The 19969-nt window shown below is 51.4% G+C and overlaps 1 protein-coding gene across 1 annotated transcript; it reads right to left on the minus strand.

Moving 5' to 3' along the window:
• Nucleotides 1-5533: 5533 nt before the first annotated feature.
• Nucleotides 5534-19558, minus strand: LOC130159848 (vigilin-like). The gene is made up of 10 exons (XM_056361881.1): nt 19553-19558; nt 19234-19433; nt 18283-18319; nt 9821-10027; nt 9128-9343; nt 8074-8280; nt 7086-7130; nt 6352-6438; nt 6057-6188; nt 5534-5754 (listed from the first exon to the last, which is right to left on the minus strand). Exons 1-10 carry the CDS (start codon nt 19556-19558, stop codon nt 5545-5547), a joined length of 1347 nt encoding a protein of 448 aa, XP_056217856.1. The 3' UTR covers nt 5534-5544.
• Nucleotides 19559-19969: the final 411 nt, after the last annotated feature.

Raw genomic sequence — 19969 nt, forward strand, 5'->3', positions numbered from 1 at the left:
TTATTGTATCATTATATGGATGACCTTTTAGTGGCAGCACAACATCACGAAGTCATGGAGAAAGCTGTAGCCCTTGTCACAGATGCCGTGAATTCGGCAGGTCTCTGTATAGCAACAGAAAAGGTCCAGAAGTTTCCCCCTTGGAAATATCTGGGCTGGCGAATAAGAGCACAAACTATTGTTCCTCAACCATTGCAGATCAATACCAATGTAAGAAACCTGCATGATGCACAAAAATTACTGGGAACAATAAATTGGGTTCGACCACTATTGGGAATTTCTAATACAGACTTGGGTCCTCTGTTTGAACTACTAAAAGGGGACACTAATCTTTGTTCTCCACGTAATCTTAACCCTGAAGCAGATACATCTCTACAAAAGGTTGCCTCAGCTATCGCTTCTCGACAGGCCCACCGATGGGCCCCTGAACTACCTTTTTACTTGATTATTTTAAACCCTGCTCGACAGCCTCATGCCCTGATATTTCAATGGGACCTTCAGAACTCAGACCCCTTGTTAATTATTGAATGGATCTTTTTACCTAACCAGCCTACAAAAACTATTTTGACACAACATGAAATGCTTGCCTCCCTGATTGTTAAAGCTAGATCACGCCTGTTAACCTTATCAGGGAAGGATTTTGTCTGTATTGGCCTACCAATAACAACAGTATACTTACAATGGCTTTATCAGCAATCAGACACCTTTGTTATGGCACTTGCCGACTATACAGGCCAAATAACTTCCCATCCACCTTCACACAAACTGTTTAACATTGACTTTCGTCTGATGTTAAAACCCAGAAGAAGCGAACAACCCTTACCGGCGCTTACTGTGTTTACAGATGGATCGGGCCAATCGCATAAACCTGTTCTTCTGTGGTGGGATGATCAACGGAGACAATGGGACTCGGACATAGAGACAGTCTCCGGTTCACCTCAAACAGTAGAACTGAATGCAGTTGTTCGCGTTTTCCGAAAATGGAACGTACCACTCAACCTTGTTACTGATTCTGCTTATGTTGCAGGTATTGTTAGACGAGCTGGAGCTTCTGTGCTGCGGAGTGTTTCACATTCACAACTCTTTACCCTGTTACAGGAACTTATTTTCCTTTTGGACGCTCGATCTGCACCTTGTTATGCATATTAGGTCTCATACCTCACTACCTGGTTTTCTTGCAGAAGGCAATCGACGAGCTGATCTACTGACATTACCAGTTCAAGTACTGCCAGACCGTATTGCACAAGCTAAACTAAGTCACTCTTTTTTCCATCAAAATGCTGGAGCTCTTAAGCGACAGTTTGACCTTACTTCTCAACAGGCATCAAGTATTATTGCTGTCTGTCCTGATTGCCAAAAACACTCTTTCCTATCAATTGCTACAGGAGTTAATCCTAGAGGATTACAAAGCCTACAATTATGGCAAACAGATGTCACACATTATTCTGAATTTGGTAACCTTAAATATATCCACTCTTCCATTGATACATTTTCAGGTGCCTTGTTTGCCTCGTGTCACACAGGAGAAAAAGCACGAGATGTTCGTAGACATTTAATGCGTGCTTTTGCTACTTTGGGTATTCCCTTAAAGATAAAGACAGATAATGGTCCAGCTTATGTTTCAACCACTATAAAAACCTTTTTTGCCCTATGGGGTGTAAGTCATATTACTGGCATTCCTCATTCCCCCACCGGTCAATCTCTCATTGAACGGTCTCATCAGTCTCTAAAGCGTTTATTACAACAACAAAAAGGGGGAATGGGAATGGCTATTCCGGAGGAACGGTTACAGAAAGCATTGTATGTTTTTAATTTTTTGAATTGTTCTTTAATAGATAACAACCCACCGATAGTTGGACATTTCACTGTAAATACCTCTTTCGAGGCACGGGTTAAAGCCCCAGTATTGGTCCGAGATCCAGAAACAGGTAAAATTATGGGACCACATCCTCTTGTTACATGGGGAAAAGGTTATGCTTGTGTCTCCACAGAAAAAGGACCCAGATGGATCCCAGCAAAGAATGTACGACCTTTCCGTGAACCTTTATTGCAGACAACTGATACCGACACCGACCCTACAGAATGAAATAAAAACTGTGTGAAGATTACTGTTTAGATATAGTTATGTAACTACATGAATGATTTCTGCCCTGAGCCTGGTGGAGCATACAGCTGCGGTTTGTGTCCGGGCTCAGAGATGTAAATAGGGGCTTCTCTGTTTTGGTAAAGTGTCTCTCTTTGCATAAAAAAGAGAGGGAATGAAGGGAATGACCCCAGAGGTGTGTTCAAAGAAGGCATGCTATGTTTGATGTTTCGAACTTTTTGATTGAACCAGTTCTTGTTTGGTGTGCCCTTCCATCTATGTATAATGTTAATTTAAAAGAAAGATGATATTGTTTACACTTTGTCGATAATTGTTTTTCTGTAGATGTTAATGTAGTAGGAGGCTATGATAGGAACGTATCGCAGCGGTTCTTATCTTACCCAGAGTAACAGTAGGAAAAGCATTAAAGAGTTAAATCACCTTGTTTGGTAGGCAGTTAAGAATGTGGGTCAAAATTGCTACTGCCTTTGTTGTTGGTTCAGGGACATGGCTGTGAGGATTTTGATGGTATGTGCTGCGTGGATTTTAGGCGCCCCACTGCAGTAACATATTATCAAAATCTGAGAAAATTTCAGCCTTTTTAGCATTCATTCACTCAATTGGCAGTATTGTTTGTTTGCTATTACCTTGGTTGCTGTCATGTTTGCAAGGGCCCTGCAGAACATGGCAAACCTGGTACTAGCTGTTCAAAAAGCAAAAAGGGGAAATTGTAAAATTGTACGGAACAAGGACAGTGGGTTATTTTGACATTGATATCATGTCTTAGTTGGTTTTTTATTTGTTCTATTACTTGTGCCTTGTTTTTGCTCGGTTTCAGGGGTTCTTTTTGTGCAACAGGAAGGGGGAGATGCAGGAGCAGGCTGGAAACTAGGACCATGCGTGGCAATCCGTTAGCTGAGGGGAATGTGCTCAAGCTTGTCTAGACAGCAATTAACATGATGAGGCCTGTTTGCAGAGCACAGGGGAGCGGGAAACGGATGGCGCCAAAGTTGGCGCCAAGGAAAGGCAACACCTTGCTGTTAATTAGCCGCCAATCAGGGATTGCCTAGTATGCAAGGCTTAGCCTCAGGAACCAATTGGTTTAAGACGCGCAGCCTTTGAAAGTGTATATAAAGTTGTGCTCCTGTACAATAAACCGACATTTGCTTGCATCAAGCTGCGTCCTGTCTCCTCATTCGCCGCAGGCATTCTTTATGGCAGTGCTGGGAGCACGGGGGAATGTTTCCTCTGAGCGTGCTCACCCAGTTCCTCGAGGGTACGCACTATGGACAGCAGAGCACTTGCACACTCATAGCGCATTACCCATGCATTTTCAGTCAGGCACGGGATGGGTTACAAGTTGCTTGCTTTAATGCAAACGAGCACACACCCTCAGACAGCACTGCTGAGGTTTTTTACTAGCTCCCCGTGCTCCCCAAGCGGGGCCTTGCCCTCTCTCGGGGGGCTATCTGAGTCAGAGGTCACGATCTCCCCCCACAACAATTACCTTTGTCCAAATTCCAACCAACATTCTGCGGATTGCAGCACTCTTATCAGCTTGTCTCCTCCTGCGACCACAAAGTCCTCACCCAGAGGCTCTTTCTGCATCACTGAAGAGAACGCAGATCTTTTCCCCATCCATTCTTTGTTCCCCATCCTTCCCAAGGCTGACTCCCTGGATGAGAGGTCCCTTAATTCGTCACTTCTAACAGCTTTAGAGAGTCAGCTTGGCCTAACCTTTGTGTGCAGGTGTGTTTAACGTAGAGCTACACAGCAAATCAGAGCGTGGTAACTGGGGAGCTCAGACATCTTGTCCCTTTGCCGAGCCAGCAGCCTTCCCTTAACAGAATCCCTGGACATAAACGTATACACAGTGGAATCTATACAGTGACATCAAAAGTCCCACCAGACACCACATCCGTCCCTAAAATCCTTCCCCCCAAACAACCCTGAAAGACTTCCCTTGACCCCCTCCTCCACCCCAGGCTGTTCCTGAAATCATGCCCCACCTCCACCTCCCCGCCCTGGCCCTAAAACATTTCCCCCAGACCCTGGTCCAGCCCTAAAGTCCCTCCCCCAACCTCGGTCCAGCCCTAAAGTCCTTCCCCCAACCCCCCGGTCCTTCCCTAAAGGCCTCCATCAAACCCCCTGTCCGTCCCTAAAACCCTTCCCCCAGACTCCCCACTCTGTTCTCTAAATAACACACACCCCCTCACCCTACCCCACCCCCGATTTATCAATACACACCCCCCCACCTGCCTCCACCTCCCCCACCCCCCATACACCCACTTCCACAAACACACATCCTTGCCCCACCCCCCACCACCACACACCCCGGTCCATCCCTAAAATCCTTCATCAATTCCCACCCGTCCGTCCCTAAACCCCTTCCCCCATCCCCTCCCCTGCTCCCGTCCCTCTGTCCCTGGCATGGCCCAACTGCCCAGCACCACCAGACCACTCTGGCCCAAACACCATAAGGCAATGGTTCCCACCTGACAATAGCCAGTCGAGGAACATTTTTTTTTTTCCTAAATAGAGTTTTACTTGTACGCTGCCGACTACGCTGAATTCTGTTTTGCTGGCTGACTGGATACACAGCAAAGCTGAACTCCACATCAAATATAATCAAATCTATCAAGTATATCAAATAATGGAATATATCAAATGCAGTTTCTTATATTGCAATAAAAGAAAATAGCATGCAATATGATAAAAGGAACCAGTGGCAGTTACTGTGAGCAATATGATAAAAGAGCAATAGGAGCGAAGCACCAAATTGTCACTGCAAAGCCTTAACGTGACTAAGGAAAAGGAGACATCACCAATTCCAACCCCAACATCACACAAGACCACCCTTTATCTGGGAGCGCCCTTGCAGCCGGCACCAGCAGTCTCTCGGGACCTGGGAACTTCCCCTGGAGAAGGTGCCAGAAAGGAATCCTCTTGCTGCTTCTCAACCTGCCCTGGCAGACATATGACGCACATCATAAAAGTTCTGCTCCCTGCTTTCTGTGGTGAAAAGTTGGCACAGCACATTTACACCCATACAGAACCAAAAAACATGGCTTGGGAAAGCGCAGCACTGTTCCCCTGGAGAGGGTTCCAGGAAGGAATTTTCTTGCTGCTTCTCACCCTGCCCTGGCAGCCATGTCAGGCACAGCACAAAAGTTCTGCTCCCTGCTCTCTGGGGTGAGAAAATTGACACAGCACATTTGCAATAATACACAGATTTGGACACCCGGTCATTCTATTCATAATAGATCTAGGGGGATCTAGGTGGAATAGACCTTTCCATTTTCTTTCTTCAACGATTTCCTGACTTGATGGCCTCCTTCCCTCCTTCAGGTGCCCACCTTTTCTTTTCTAGTTAGTCAGACTAGATGCCTTTCTCAACACAAACAGAGCATTGCCATTTATTTATTTATTGATTGATTGATTGATTAAGACCTTGTGCTGTTTCACAGGTGCAGCAGCTGTTTCTTGGCTTTCTCCACACCCTGGGCTGGGCCCCTGATGCTCACGGTGTCACTGCCAGAGCCCTTGGTGGGGAAGTGGATGTGGACTCCACCACACTCCTTGACGATGGAGCGGACGAAGCGGCCTTTGGCACCAATGAGGGAACTGTGCAGTTTGGAAGGAATAGAGACCTCCACCTCTGTGCTGTTGGCCTAAGGGAGGACAGTACCAGCCTCTTGAGTCAAGCTGCAGAAATGTGTTTGCACCCACTCTGCTTACCCTCTGACTCCCACCTTGCTAGGAGCTTTATACAGCTGGAAGAAATGCCTGAGCAGAGGGCTTGGAGACTGGCTACTCCTGACAGGAGCAGTCACAGACTTTGGTTTACGAGTCACGAACAAACCGACACGTTTGTCTCCACCCTGCCCTCATCCATTACAACCACGTCTGTATCTGTGTCTTCTAGCAACATTGTCAAGTCCCTCAACCGCAAAAGGCCAGTCGCTTCACTTACCAGCTCCTTCTGGATGGCAAGAATCCTGTGGCGAGCAGCCTCACAGTTTGCCCTCTTGCCTGTGATAACAATTGTCTCCGAGCTGCTGTTCTTTGCTGGGAGATCAATTTTGGTGTTGCTTTCTTTACGGATCTGCCACAAAGAAAAAAAAAATCATCTCAGAAGTGTCCCATGTCAGAAGAAAAGCCCTTGCAGGCTATATTGGACATCACCAATGAGCAGGAGAGAGCATCCAGTGGGCTTTTGCTGCAGGCAGCGATCATCACGAGCACTTGAGTTAGGAGCAATATCTCACCTTCTTGATGTTGGCACCTCCTTTCCCTATGATGTTCTTGTGGAACTGTTTGCAGATGGGGACAGAAATAGAAAAGCTGTTTTCAACCTAAGGGAGAAAGGAAGGGAGAACTGAAGATTACACTGTCATGGCAAGTGAGGCCCGACTTCAGGAACTCTGATAAACGAGCTTTTGAAAATAGGCTTAGACCCAAGGAAGTTCTCTATACGAGGGACTTGTAAGAATAAACAAAGGCAAGGACGTTCCCCTATAGCCTTCACATAACAGGTACTACCCCCTGCCTCCATTCAGCCAAAACAGTGTCGACAGCTCCCTCCTCTTGAGGTGTTTTAGCTCTACCCAAGCCAGTAGAGCTCTGCTTTGCCCCAGGGTTATCCAGGCACGTAGGAGGGAACAAGCACTTCTGCTATTAAGCAGAGCACAAGCATTCCTCTGCTTTGAGAAGAGAGCATTGTGCTCATGAAACATTGAAAAGACTTACTTACATGCCTCTCCAGCTATAACAAAGAGAATCCTTCCTTCTCTGCACCAAAAAAATGAATGCTGACTTTTCAAGAATGCTATGGATGAGTTTCATAACCAAGGGGTGTCATCCACCTGCCACACAATTTGTCTTCTGCAACCTCGATTAAGCATGTCAAGACATCCTATGGATGTGATAAACACCTCATCACCTCTGCTCTGTTGCCCCTTCTTCCCCCAGTTTCTTACTGGAACTAGTAACTCCAGCTCACCAGTTCCTTGACCATGGCTTCAATCTGTTCCTGAGCCACATGCACATCTTCCGTAGGTCCTTCCAAAGTGATGTTATCCTCTCCTCCAGTGAATTTGATGTGAACCTTGAGGTGAAAGACAATGAATCTCTTAAGAATTTGCCAAGATCCAAGCCAGGCCAATGCTCTTGGTCAGGCCTACACCATCGATCCCTGCCACTAAGAGATGTGCTCCTTCCCAAAAAGCCCAAACAAAATCCCCACAATTTTACGAGTCAGTAACTTAACGATTTCGGCCATATGGCAGTGCCTAGAGCCCAAGGCTCTGGTGCTGTCCCAGTTTCTGCAAGGGCTTTGGAGAAGTTTACTCATCTAGCCTTTATCTAGATACCGTCTAACTCACCAGGGAGAAGCCTTGCTGCACTCGCCATTTCCAGGTATCCTACTACATCAGTTCTCAAAACAGCACCACATAAAGCTTCCTTGGAAGGGCTCAACCCATGACAATAACATAGGATGAGCAGTGTTTGCAGCAGTAAAAGAGAGGGTTCCCTTGAACAGCAAAGATCTGTGTCATTTCCCCCTGGGTTTACCCACGCTAGAAGACACCTCTCTCTTCCGTGACGAGTGATCTGGACTAAACCTTTTTCTACGCCGGGGGTGCTAAGCTAACCAGCTCATCCATACCTTTGGCATCTGCTGAGTTATTTTGGCCAGGTTCTGTCCTTTCTTTCCGATAATGAAACGATGAAGCCAAGAGGGGGCAGAGACCAAGGAGACGGTAAAACTGTTGGCCTGAGAGACAGAAAAACAGAGAAGCTGTTTGATGGACAAACTGGGAGAGGCCTTCACAACAATTCAGTTCCAATTCCCATGCTGCACCTCCGGTATTGACTTCTAAGCTGCACCTCTAATGGCCCAAGAGAGAGCACCCCCGCTACACCTGTCAGTGCTCACAAATGTATCTTCATGGGACCTTCAAAGGAGGCCTAGCCCATCTTGTCAGTACCTTTGCATAGACTTCAGTCAATGCTTGCCCAAGTTTCTCAGGCTCGCCTCGCAGTATCAGCGTCTCCGAGCTACTGTCAGTGGGTGGGATTTCGACAGAGACTCCAGTCTTCTCCAAGATCTCCTGCAGGGAATTCCCCTTGGGGCCGATGACATACTTGTGCTGGGACTTCTTCACCTCCACGGCAAGAGTAGTAGTCTTCTTTTTCTGTAGGGGCAGAGACACTGAGGCATCAATCACAAGGGGGCGGGGAAGGACAAGAGCGACAGGAAGAGGCACAAGATGCAGTCAAACTCTGCACCCAGCAAAGAGCAAAGCCAAGCTGAGCACAGTGGCTCGGCAGTACCCTAGCACCCCTTGGACCCCTGCCTACAGAAAGCCTTGTGCTCAAAAATTCACAGGGCAAGTACAAAACTAGCATGCTGGGTCAAGCTCCCTGGGACACGGCATGCAAGAGACCACACACACACACACAGGCATGTCGTTGTCGTCGTCCCCGTCCCCCCGTTGGACAACAGGGTTCAACTCCCAGCCGTCTCCCAGGCAGTGCTGTGATGCAACACTGTGCAGGCTATAAGCCGATTGTTGAAATCCAGACCGGTACAAATACAGACCTAACCACGAGGAGAAACAGCCCAGCAACCCACAACAAGGATATTCACAGCAGCGTTGGCTGTGGGAAATAAACTGGAGTGACATTCACTCTTCAGCAACTTCTGCTTATGTAGCAACTTTGATACTGTCAGCTGGCCACCACTGTAGACTTCACACTTCTTTCCTTCCTTAGTAGCCCCAGTGTGAACAAGAGCCAGGGGAGCTCTTGGTGGCCTGCTAATTCCCACGATACAGAAAAGCCAGAAATCTGTCACCTCCCGGATAGTATCAGCCTAGCTCCCACTCTGCCGAGTGAGGAAACGGTAGGATTCGGGGTCATGTACTGCAAGGGCTGCTGAGCCAGATGCAACCGAGGGATGCACAAAAGTAGAACAAGAAGGGAAGAGTGCCTAGGAGCGGGTGCCAGGGGAAGGTGGGAAGCTTTATGGACCATCCGTACCTTCTCCTCATAGATCTTCTTAACGCGAGCCACAGCCTGAGCTAGTTGCTCCTTTTCTCCGGTGAAGACTATCTCGGTCTTGTTGACACTGGGTGGAGGAATGTTGATGCGCGTCCCTGTGTCCTGCATGAGCTCCCTCACCAGCTTGTTGTAAGGGCCAGCAATGAAAGGGTGGTACACTTTCTCCACTTCCAGCCGCTCCACGGCACGCTTATCCTGGAAGAGCCCACAACAGACCTTGGTGGGAACTGCCCTCTATATTACAGTCTCTGCCAGGCACAGCTAAGCTCCCAGGGGTGTCCTGCCTGACACTCTGGCCCAAGCAACCTTCTCAATTTGCGGGCTTGTAGATCTCCACCTCTTTCAATCTACAAATACGGTTGCTGCTGCTGCTCCTTGTTTACGATATTCACCCCTGTGATCTCCTGCCTTATCCCAGCTGGCACCTAAGACGCTTCACTTCAACTATCAAATGCTTGTTTGGGCTTCAGAGATGGACAAAACGCAGCACAAGAAGTTTCAGGACCTGGCAGCGGTGCTCATACAGCCGGCGAGTGGCACAGTATACGTCTCCGTTCAGGCTAACGTTAGCCACTGACTGTAGCCACGGTGGCTGCAAACTCCGACTATACCGTGGGGAAGCAAAAAGGCTGACCAGCTAATGCCATGAGAGAGATCACAGTACTGAGGTACCTGCTCAGCGGAGATAAGCAGGATCTCGTGCCGGGCCTTCTCAATCCCTTCTTTAATGCCGCTGATCTTGATCTGGTTGCTGGGGTCATCTGGGCGGGGGATCTGCATTTTGGTTGCAGTTTTGAGCTTCAGGTCCTGCAGCTTCTCACCCTTCTTTCCAATGACAAAACGGTGGTGCTCCTTGGGGATGGCAACTGTCGCTGAAGCCTGCAGCAGAAGAACCAAGCATCTGTGAAAAGCCTTGCCTGCACTGGCAGATCCACAGGAACAGAGCCAGGGAAAGCAAGGTAGACGCTGCTCAGCGGTACTGCTCCTCAGAGCAAACACAACGCCTTCCCAGCACATTCTGTCTGAGGGCTGACACTGTACCGGTTGATCTACAGTGCCTCCATGCCATGGTAGCGGCCTGGGTGAATGACCTGAATCCCCGCAGCAGCACAGTCCTAAGTGCACTTGTATCAGCTTAACATGCTTCTATATGCAAAGGGAAGAGTATGTTTTGGGAAAGGCAGTATCAGCGGAAATACTGTAACCAACAGCACATCTTGATTTTCTTTGACAAGGTGTGAACCGCACAGGGGGGCTTATCTGGGATGGCTCTGCACTCTGATAACAGCTGTAAAATCCAGGGTTACAGATCTCTCTTCCAATAGGCCGTACCCTCTTCAGAAGCAGCTTAATGTGCATTGGGAAAAAAAGACTAGCTACCTGACCGAGAGCAACTGCCCTTATCCTACCAAAGAAAAAGTTACCATTGTTACTGAAGAGCGGCGGGGAGGCGACTGGGCGACCGCCCCCCGCAGCCCTGTCCCCTCGGGGGTGGCCCCGGCCCTCCCACCAACCCGCGGGGCAGCCGCCACAGACGGGGGAGCGCAATGTGACCCAGGGCTTTGGTTTGCACCCTGGGTGCTGCCGGAGCACTCCCCGTTGCCGGCGCAGTGCGGGGCGGCCACTGCGTGGGGGAGCGGCTGGGGAGGCCGGCAGGCTGGGCGGGTGCAGGAGGCCGGTGGGCCGAGCCCCTCCGCGCAGCCCCCGCACCCCCGCTCGCTGCGGAGGGTTGCCCTGGCGGCACGTGGGCCACACCACGCCAATGGGAAAGGCCGAGACCACAGAGTGCAGTCGGGTGCTCGCTGGACATCCCGCTTGCGGAGCCCGTCTCTCTGCTGCCGCTGTCTTGTTGGAGGCAGCGCAACCCGCCCGGCCGCAGAGACGGGCCCGCACCCTCCTCCCGCTATAGCTGAGGCTATACCCCCAACCCCCACCGCCCGCCCCGCGCGGCCAGTGCCACCGCGTGCCCCGGGACCGGCCTTGCCTCTAGTAGGCCCGCAGCTAAGCCTATGCTGGGCACGAGGCCCAGGGGCCTGCCGCCATCGTGGCCAAGAAGAGAGATGTGTGTGACCTCCCAACATACGGGTGGTCCCTCCCCTGTGTGCCCTTTGTCAGCCGGTTGCTAGGGGAAGAGCCCGACTCGTTCCCATAGCAACCGACCAAAGGGCACATGGGGGCGGGGCCACACCTGTGTTGGCAGGTCACGCACTTCTCTCCTCTTCACCAAGATGGTGCCCCGGGACCGGCTTTACCTCTCGTAGGCCTGCAGCGAAGCCTGTGCTGGGCACGAGGCCGAGGGGCCCGCCTCTTCCCGCCAGCTGTGCGCGTGGGAGCGGCGGTCGGGGTCGCTGGCTGCGCGAGGCGCGGGGCAAAGGTGAGGAGACGCGGCGGGAGGGGGGCGGCCAGCGGCGCTGCCCTCCCTCGGCGGGGCTCGGGGGTCTGCCTGCGTGGCCCCCGTCTGGAGGGGCGGTGCAGGACAGCCCCTCCCCCGGCTCTCCGGGAACTCTCCGGGAAGCCCCTCTGGGGTGCTGAGCAGGTGCTGGTGAGGAGGAAGCAGCCGAGGGGAGCTGCGGGGTGGGGCACACACACACCCCCCACCACCACCCCCATACCCACAAACACCCCCGCCCACCCCGGTCCATCCCTAAAATCCTTCATCAGTTCCCACCCGTCCGTCCCTAAACCCCTTCCCCTGCCCCCTCCCCTGCTCCCGTCCCTCTGTCCCTGGCATGGCCCAACTGCCCAGCACCACCAGACCACTCTGGCCCAAACACCATAAGGCAATGGTTCCCACCTGACAATAGCAAGTCGAGGAACATTTTTTTTTCCTAAATAAAGACATTTTTGCTTCATATGCTGCCCACTATGCCAAATTATGTCTTGCTGACTGACTGGATACCCAGCAAAGATGAACTCCACATCAAATCGATCAAACATATCAATCATTGAAACATATCCAAGGCAGTTTCTTGTATTATAATACAGGAAAATAGCATGCAATATGATAAAAGGAAACAGCAGTAGCTATTGTGAGCGATATGACAAAAGAGCAATAGGAGCGAAGCACCAAATTGTCACTGCAAAGCCTTAACGTGACTAAGGAAAGGAGACATCACCAATTCCAACCCCAACATCACACAGGACCACCCTTTATCTGGGAGCGCCCTTGCAGCCGGCACCAACTGACTCCTGGGAACTGGGAACTTCCCCTGGAGAAGGTGCCAGAAAGGAATCCTCTTGCTGCATCTCAACCTGCCCTGGCAGACATATGACGCACATCATAAAAGTTCTGCTCCCTGCTTTCTGTGGTGAAAAATTGACCAAAACCTTTTGCGCTCATGCAGAGCCAAAAAGATACATTTTAGGAAAGCGCAGCATGGCTCCCCTGGAGAAGGTGGCAGGAAGGAATTCTCTTGCTGCTTCTCACCCTGCCCTGGCACCCATGTGAGGAACAGCACAGCACAAAAATTCTGCTCCCTGATATCTGTGGTGAGCAAAATTGACCCTTTAGAGTTGCAATCATTAAGAGCCCCAAAAAATCATCTTGGGAAAGTGCAGCACAGCTCCCCTGGAGAAGGTGCCAGGAAGGAATTCTCTTGCTGCTTCTCAACCTGCCCTGGCAGACGTGTGAGGCACAGCACAAAAGTTCTGCTCCCTGATTTCTGTGGTGAGCAAAATTGACACGGCACATTTGCAAGAATACACAGACCCAAGAAGTCACCTTGGAAAAGTAAAAGCGCAACACTGCTCCCCTGGAGAAGGTGCAAGGAAGGAGTTCTCTTGCTGTTTCTCACCCTCCCCTTGCAGCCATGTAAGGAACAGCACAAAAGTGCTGCTCCCTGCTTTCTGCTCTGAGAAAAAGAAAATTGACCTCTCATACCTGGAATCATTCACATTCCAAAAGAAGCCACCTTGGGAACATGCAGCGCTGCTCCCCTGGAGAAGGTGCCAGGAAGGAATTCTCCTGCTGCTTTTCACCCTGCCCTGGTAGCCCTGTCAGGCACAGAGCATAAATTCTGCTCCCTGATTTCTGTGGTGAGCAAAATTGGCCTCTTTTCATTGGCAATCATGCACAGCCCAAAGAAACTCACCTTGACAAAGTGCAGCAGTGCTCCCTGGAGAAGGTGCCAGGAAGGAATCCTCTTGCTGTTTCTCTCCCTGCCCTTGCAACCATGTGGGGAGAAGCACAAAAGTTCTTCTCCCTGCTTTCTGTGGTGAGAAAATTGACTCGAACCTTTTGCACTCATGCAGAACCAGAGCTCACCCGGTGAAAGTGCAGCACTGCTCCCCTGGAGAAGGTGACAGGGAGGAATTCTCTTGCTGCTTCTCACCATGCCCTGGCAGCCATGTGAGGCACAGCACAAAAATTCTGCTCCCTGCTTTCTGTGGTGAATGAAATTGACCAGTTTAGTTGTACTCATGCAGAGACAAGACTTTTCTTACTCGAAAGCAAAACCAGAAAGCCACACAGGCTTGGGTATCCTCTTGTTCTTCTGCGTGGCTGGTGACTTCCCATGGCTCTTCCGCAAGGCAGGAGAAACAACCATGAATTTGGAAGCCCGCATAAATTCAAGTACACTTAGTCCTCTGACAGTCACTACTTGTGGGCCAGCAGTCCTCTCACCCCTCCACAGATCTGCCTCAGTCCTCTAGCAGTCATCCTCCATGGAGGGACCACAAGTCCTCCACACCTACCTACCAACTCACCAGAAATGAGTCAGACCACATCAGAAGTAACACTGCCTGACCTGCAGGAGATACAGAAACCATCGTTACTGGTTGACAAGACAGAAAAAACACCACCATCCACCTGCACAGCAGAAAAACAACCAGAAGAAACATTGTATACAAACCAAAGGCCGCCATCCAAACCCTGCAAAGGCCAAAAAGATGAAAAAAGGCACTCTCCACATAAAAAAACCAAACCAAAACCACACAAAGAACACATAATAAGATCACACTACCATAACCCCAGGAACTCAGAGCCAACAAACCCAGATTCTGTCCATAACAATAACACGCTTTAACGCTTCACTCGCTTAACCTCTGGCATACCACAACCTTGTCGCCCCCAAACCCCAACACGCTGTAGCCCTAAGGCAACACAAAATGGAACACAAAGTCCCTGAAGATCTCCGCCAGGGCCTTCAAATGGTCCCTGACCTCAGGCATCGCAACCTTGAAGTGGGAGCCATGTGGAGGCACCAGAACATCACCGGCACCCATCTTCACACCCTGAAACAGTGCCTGGGATAAACGCTCCTGGGCAGAAAGACTGAGGCACTCGGAGGCTTTGAACCAGCTGGCCACAGTCACAGGGCTTGAGCTCATCATTTCTGTGTCAGAGCCACCAGGCAGGTGGCCCCATCCTCCCTGAGAGACTGCTCAGGGCACCTGTACCCAGCTCCAGGGGGCTGGACACACAGCCTCGGATCCATGGGGGGAGGGGTGCTTTAATCCTGGGAGCAGGATTTGTAACAGTGCCCCTGAGGAGGAAAGCCTCCTCAGGCCTGGAAGCCTGAGAGACATCCCTGCGCTGCTCCACACGTCACCAAAAGCAGGGGCTGAGGAAGGCTGCTTTGGGGCCCGTCGAGGGAACCAGCTCCCCTGGGCTGCTCTGCGGCCACCGGCTGCCGTTGCTGTCGCGCGGGTCTCAGTGCTGCTCTGCAGTCGGCCATCACCTCCCTGCGCGACACTCTCCAGCGCAGCACACGTCTGCACTGGCTCTCCCTGGGGACAAAGATCACAAGTGAGGGATGGGCTTGGCTTTGCCCCCAGTCCCAGGCTGCCACCAGAGAGACCTGCCACCCCCGCCCCAGCTGTGCGATGTGGGCACACGTACAGCTGCAGACGTGGGTCAGGGCAGCTGTGGGCAGGGGGCAAGCCCCGTGGCGGTGCCCCCGGCGCTGGCAGCAGGCAGAGCTGGGGGAGCGAGGGGCAGCCCAGGGCAGCCGGCAGCTGGCGGCGGGGCCCGGCAGGGTGCAGCACCCTCAGCAATGCCCGGCTCCTTGCGCCTCGGCCCCAGGGCTGCAGCGCAGGGCTGGCCCCAGCCGGGGCTGGGCTGGGAACAGCCAGGCAGGGCCCCTGGCAGCCCCGGCACGCACCTGCTCCCTGCATGGGGCAGCCTGGTCCTTTGCAATCGACCCCGTGGCATCCAGAGAAGAGCCCTGCCCTGGGCCTGAGCCATCTCTGCAGAGAGGAGGCCTTCCTCGGCGTCCGTCCCTCAAATCCCTCCCTCCGGCCCCCACAGTTCGTCCCTAAAACACTTCCCCTCGCCCCCAGTCCCTGCGAGCGGGGAATCCGCCTCCCCAGCTTTGAGCCCGGGCGGCGCAAGCCCCCCCAGGGCTCACCCTGCCATCCATGTGGTTCCTGGAAGAAACACCATCCCGCCATGCCCGCAGGCAAACCGCTATCCCTATGGACACAATGGGGGCAGCCGGCACGGGGCGGGGGGGGGTGTCACTCTCGGGGCTATTCTAGTGAGCAACACTCAGAGAGGCCAAAAACTGGAGTGCAGGGGTGATGCCGGCATTACAGCCGGCTGCAAGCGAAAGGCACTCAATGGGCATGGGCGCTGCTGGGAGGGAAAGCGCCACGTCAGGACGGTCGGCAATCTCGGCTGACTGGGAGGGAGCTCCATCGAGCGCTCAGAGTCGAGGCTTGAGATCCTTGCAGCCACGGAGGTTTTTGCACGGAGAGCTGCGCTAAGCAAGGCTGGTTTATCACTTTGGCTGCAACACGAGCGTGCTGCACCCATGCATGTGTGCTTCCCCTGAGCCGACAGAGAACTTTCTCTCCTGGGCTTTGTTCCCTCTGGGACAGCGGCTGTGAGCGAGGCAGGGCTGTCAGATATGCACAGCAGGGGTCAAGGGGCTCAGAACGGATAAACCCCCCGGCCTGCGCCCGGCCCTGCCCCTCTCTTACAGCCTCCATGGCAGTTCCCCTGCAGCTGAGTAGAACCATCAACGCTCTGTCTTCAGTGCAGTTTCTTGTACATAGAAAAAGGGGACAGCACAAAGCGTGAAGCAAAGCCAAGAAGGTGGCACCTGATTTTAAAAAGAATACATTCAGTACATCACAAAAAAATGCGGTGGAACTCACTCTTCCAATTGGGTTAGGCAGGAGGAAAATGGATTTGGAAAGCTCACTTCAAGCTATAAGGTGGCTACTGAACACAGACTCTCCCGTGCGTGTCCTGCACATTGGTTCCGTGCCTTGGACATGCCTGCGGTTTCCCTGAAGCACCCTCTCTGGGTTACTCTTCCAAAGGGGTTCCTGGGACATCTGCATAGGGAAGCTGCCTGAAGCAATCACCGTTTGTTATCCTGTCAGGTTTCAGCCAGGGCAGATAGCCTGTGCATGCAGGGACTACAGACTTTTTCTGTAACTACAGACTTTTTCTGTTAACACACTGATCTTGCAGAGAAGTCATGCACTGTGCAATTAAAAACAGAGAACAGTGCGAAACTAGTTTTGGCCTTCAAGGCATTTCTGACCTAATTACATTGAACTTTATTTGCTCAGAAGCCCTTAAAAAGTGCTCCAGTTGAAGGCAGTTTCCTGATCAGCTCTGGGTTCAGACTAACTCCTATACACCTACAGCCGTCCAACTCTGAAAAGTCACACAAGGACCCCCCTACATCACCCCAGCTTTGAAGTGTCACTTCCAGTGCCTCCCCCTGGGCTAGAAGCATTTCCTTGCTGCCCCAAACGGAATTTCAAAGCTTCAGAGACACCCTTTGGAGAGCCTGCCCCACCTCTCAGCACCATGAAGACACAGGTGCTGACGCCCAAAGGCACTTCCAGGTCCTGTCCCTGCCTTCCCCGCAGAACCCTCCACCTCCGAACTCTCCCCAGCCCCGGAGAAGGGGCAGGGATACCTCGCTGTGCTGGAAGCCGGGACAGCGCGAGGCAATTCAGCATCCTACAGCCGGATGGCCTCAACGTTCGGGGCCAGCAAAGCACCCTGCCCTGCGCACTACTGCAAAAGCAGGCTGAAGAAGGTTGCCATCCTACCAGAGCTGGAAGGGGAAGAAACTGCAGTGAATATCACAGCAGGTACGCTGCCTGCAGCTGTTAGGTGCTACCGCTCAACGCCGTCCCAGGTAAGGAGTGCCGACACTTTCCTCAGCCTCACAGACCCCCTGCGAGCCCAGGGACCTGGCCTCACTGATTTAGGGCTCCCACAGACGGGAATTTGCTCTCCGAGGAAATGCAGTCATTGCAATCAACCTTTCCTCCCCAAAACATCAGCTGGAATGTGGATAACTGGCTAGCTGAAAAGGGTCACATAGACATAGTCCAGCTGGCTGGACAAAAATGCACATGGCTCTCAGCTTATCTGAAGTAAAGCAAAAATACACTGTCCTTGGCTGTTCTTGTTACACAATAACAGGAAGATTGCGGTGGGAAAAGCATGTTGCAGGTGGGAAGAGATAACTACAGAAGAGAAACTAGGGGCGGGCTTGGTATTTAGGCAACTAACCAATAATGAGCTTAACTTTTGTAATATGTATGAGCTAATTATAACAAGGTATAAAAGGTGACTGTGAGAAACAATAAACGAAGTCTGCTGATCACTCACATTGAGTGACTGTGTCTTCCCTCCGTCGCGACAAATGGCGCCCGAACATTCAATTGCTGAAGTTCAGCATAAAAATCGTATCAAGCAGGATTCAACACACGCTGGATCACTCAATAGAAGAGTTGGCAAGGACATTGCCAAGAGATGCCAGACACGACTGGGCATCTGTTTTGGTGGTGACGACTAGATCTGGAAATCCCAGAGGGAAGCTGTACAGGGATTTACAAGTTCCTGCCTACGTATTTCCACAGTGAAAAGCAGCAGCCTGCTTGAATAGCATCCTGGAAGCTTCCATAGCCTTGCCAGGCTTTGGTAGGAGCCTCTTGGACCTTCACGCTTCCCAGGAGAAAGAGCAAAGAGCCTTCTCTTGACCCCTGTTTTCCTGGGGAAGAAACTGAAGCAACTCAGGTGCACTAAGGCAGATGGCAGGTCTTTGCTGCGTTCTGGACCTCAGCTCCTGCACCAAGACCTCTGGGACCAAGCAACTCGGAGCTAACTACCAGCCAGCTGAACTGGTTTCCTTGCAGGTGCAGTGTCCAAAATGCATTACCTTCTCCAGTTCAGCAAACTGGAAAAACAGTGACTGTCTTCTCAGACCAACAGGAACAGTACAGGCTGTCCACGACACAGCACACATCGGGCGCTTGACCAGGAGACTGCCCAAATACCACGTGCTTGTGGCCTCCCAGGGAATGGGTATATTTGGCCAACAGGGCCACATAACCATTTCAGAAGGTGCTGAGGATTAAGGAGGTTGCTGGTAGCTGCTACAAAGTGCTAGAGCACTTGAGAGAGACAAAGCTCTAGAAAAGGCTCCCAACCCACGCACCAGGTATTTGCTGCATCTTTTGCCGGTGCGCCCATTGGCATTCTGGTTTGGGGCTAAAGTGTAGTTTTGAAGCCGCTGCCAGCTCATCTCCACTTAAGAGCTCATTCTAATGAAGAATATTTGATCCCAGGGACCAGATCAAACCTACTGGAGAACCAGGTCCTGGACCACACCCTGTTTTTCTCAGGGTCTCGATACCAATTGCTTTGATCTACAATCTCTGATTGCACTTGCTACTCTAGACAAAGCTGCTGATAAATTCTTAAATGTCTCTTCCACCAGCTCAGAGCTTGCCCATTTCTTAACACTGCCCTTGGTCTGCAGGAACTGAGCTCCTAGAGCTGTCGTCTGCCCCGCAGGATCTTCCACAGCCCAAGGGCAGTCCAGCTGCCTTCTTACAATTGCTCCTTCAGTCTAACAGAATCAGTCTTGCACGACTGTGCTCTGAAGACACCGTTGCACTATAAAACTCCACTCTGCAGCTTGCAGGGTTTTAGCAGAGGTTGCGCCATGCTTCAAACACTATAATCAACAGCAAAACCCACGTGCCCTGCCCATCTCCAGCCACGACAGCAGCACGGCAGCTCAGGTGCTCCGGTTCCTTTTTGTCGCTGTTTCCCAACTATATTATCACGCCACAGTGTTTTGCACAAAAAAAGATGAGCTCCCTACCTCTGCGTGCTGATGCAGTAGCGGGCCTCCCAGTTACCAACATTGCGAACCAGCAGCGTTTTCTGGGTGCTGTACTTGACTGGACAGGCTGAGAAGTTCACCTGGTCGGGGAAGTCCAGGATAGCTCGGGCACCTATAGCTCGGAGAGGCACAACAAACTTCTCCCTTTCTGTGATGCAGATGAGCTCGTGGAAATAATCCTGCAGGGAAAGAAACAATCTCAGCACAATGCTTTTAGTACTTTCCCCATGGCAGAAGGAAAATTGCTGTTTTCTAGGACTATAGCAGTATCATTCAGTAACGCAACAGTACTTTTTACCTTCATGACCTTTCATTCCAGTAGCATGACTTGCACACAGTTGTTAACTTGCAAAGAAGAAACAAGCCCACTGATTCACCCGCTTTCGCAGCAAGCTGGCAGCACCACAATTATCTGATGCTTTGATTCCGAGGCACCAAAACAGAGTCGCTTCACGCAAGGGATCACAGCACTAATGGAACCTGCTTCAATCGCCACCGCAGACTGTTGGAAGCACCACTGAGAACCCAGCTGTGCCACAGCACTAACTTCAAAGCCAGCAACGCGGCGACCTCGTTGAAGCTTGGCAGGGGATGCTCAGGTACACTTTCAAAAGGACTTCAGCACATGCATGGTCAACGGTCAGTCGCTGGGGAAATGCTTCACAAGCTGGACACGGTAATTGCTGCGATGCCAGCTGAGTGTAGGGTACAGCTG

Source organism: Falco biarmicus, chromosome 16, assembly GCF_023638135.1.
Source record: "Falco biarmicus isolate bFalBia1 chromosome 16, bFalBia1.pri, whole genome shotgun sequence".
Classification (NCBI taxonomy): Eukaryota; Metazoa; Chordata; class Aves; order Falconiformes; family Falconidae; genus Falco; species Falco biarmicus.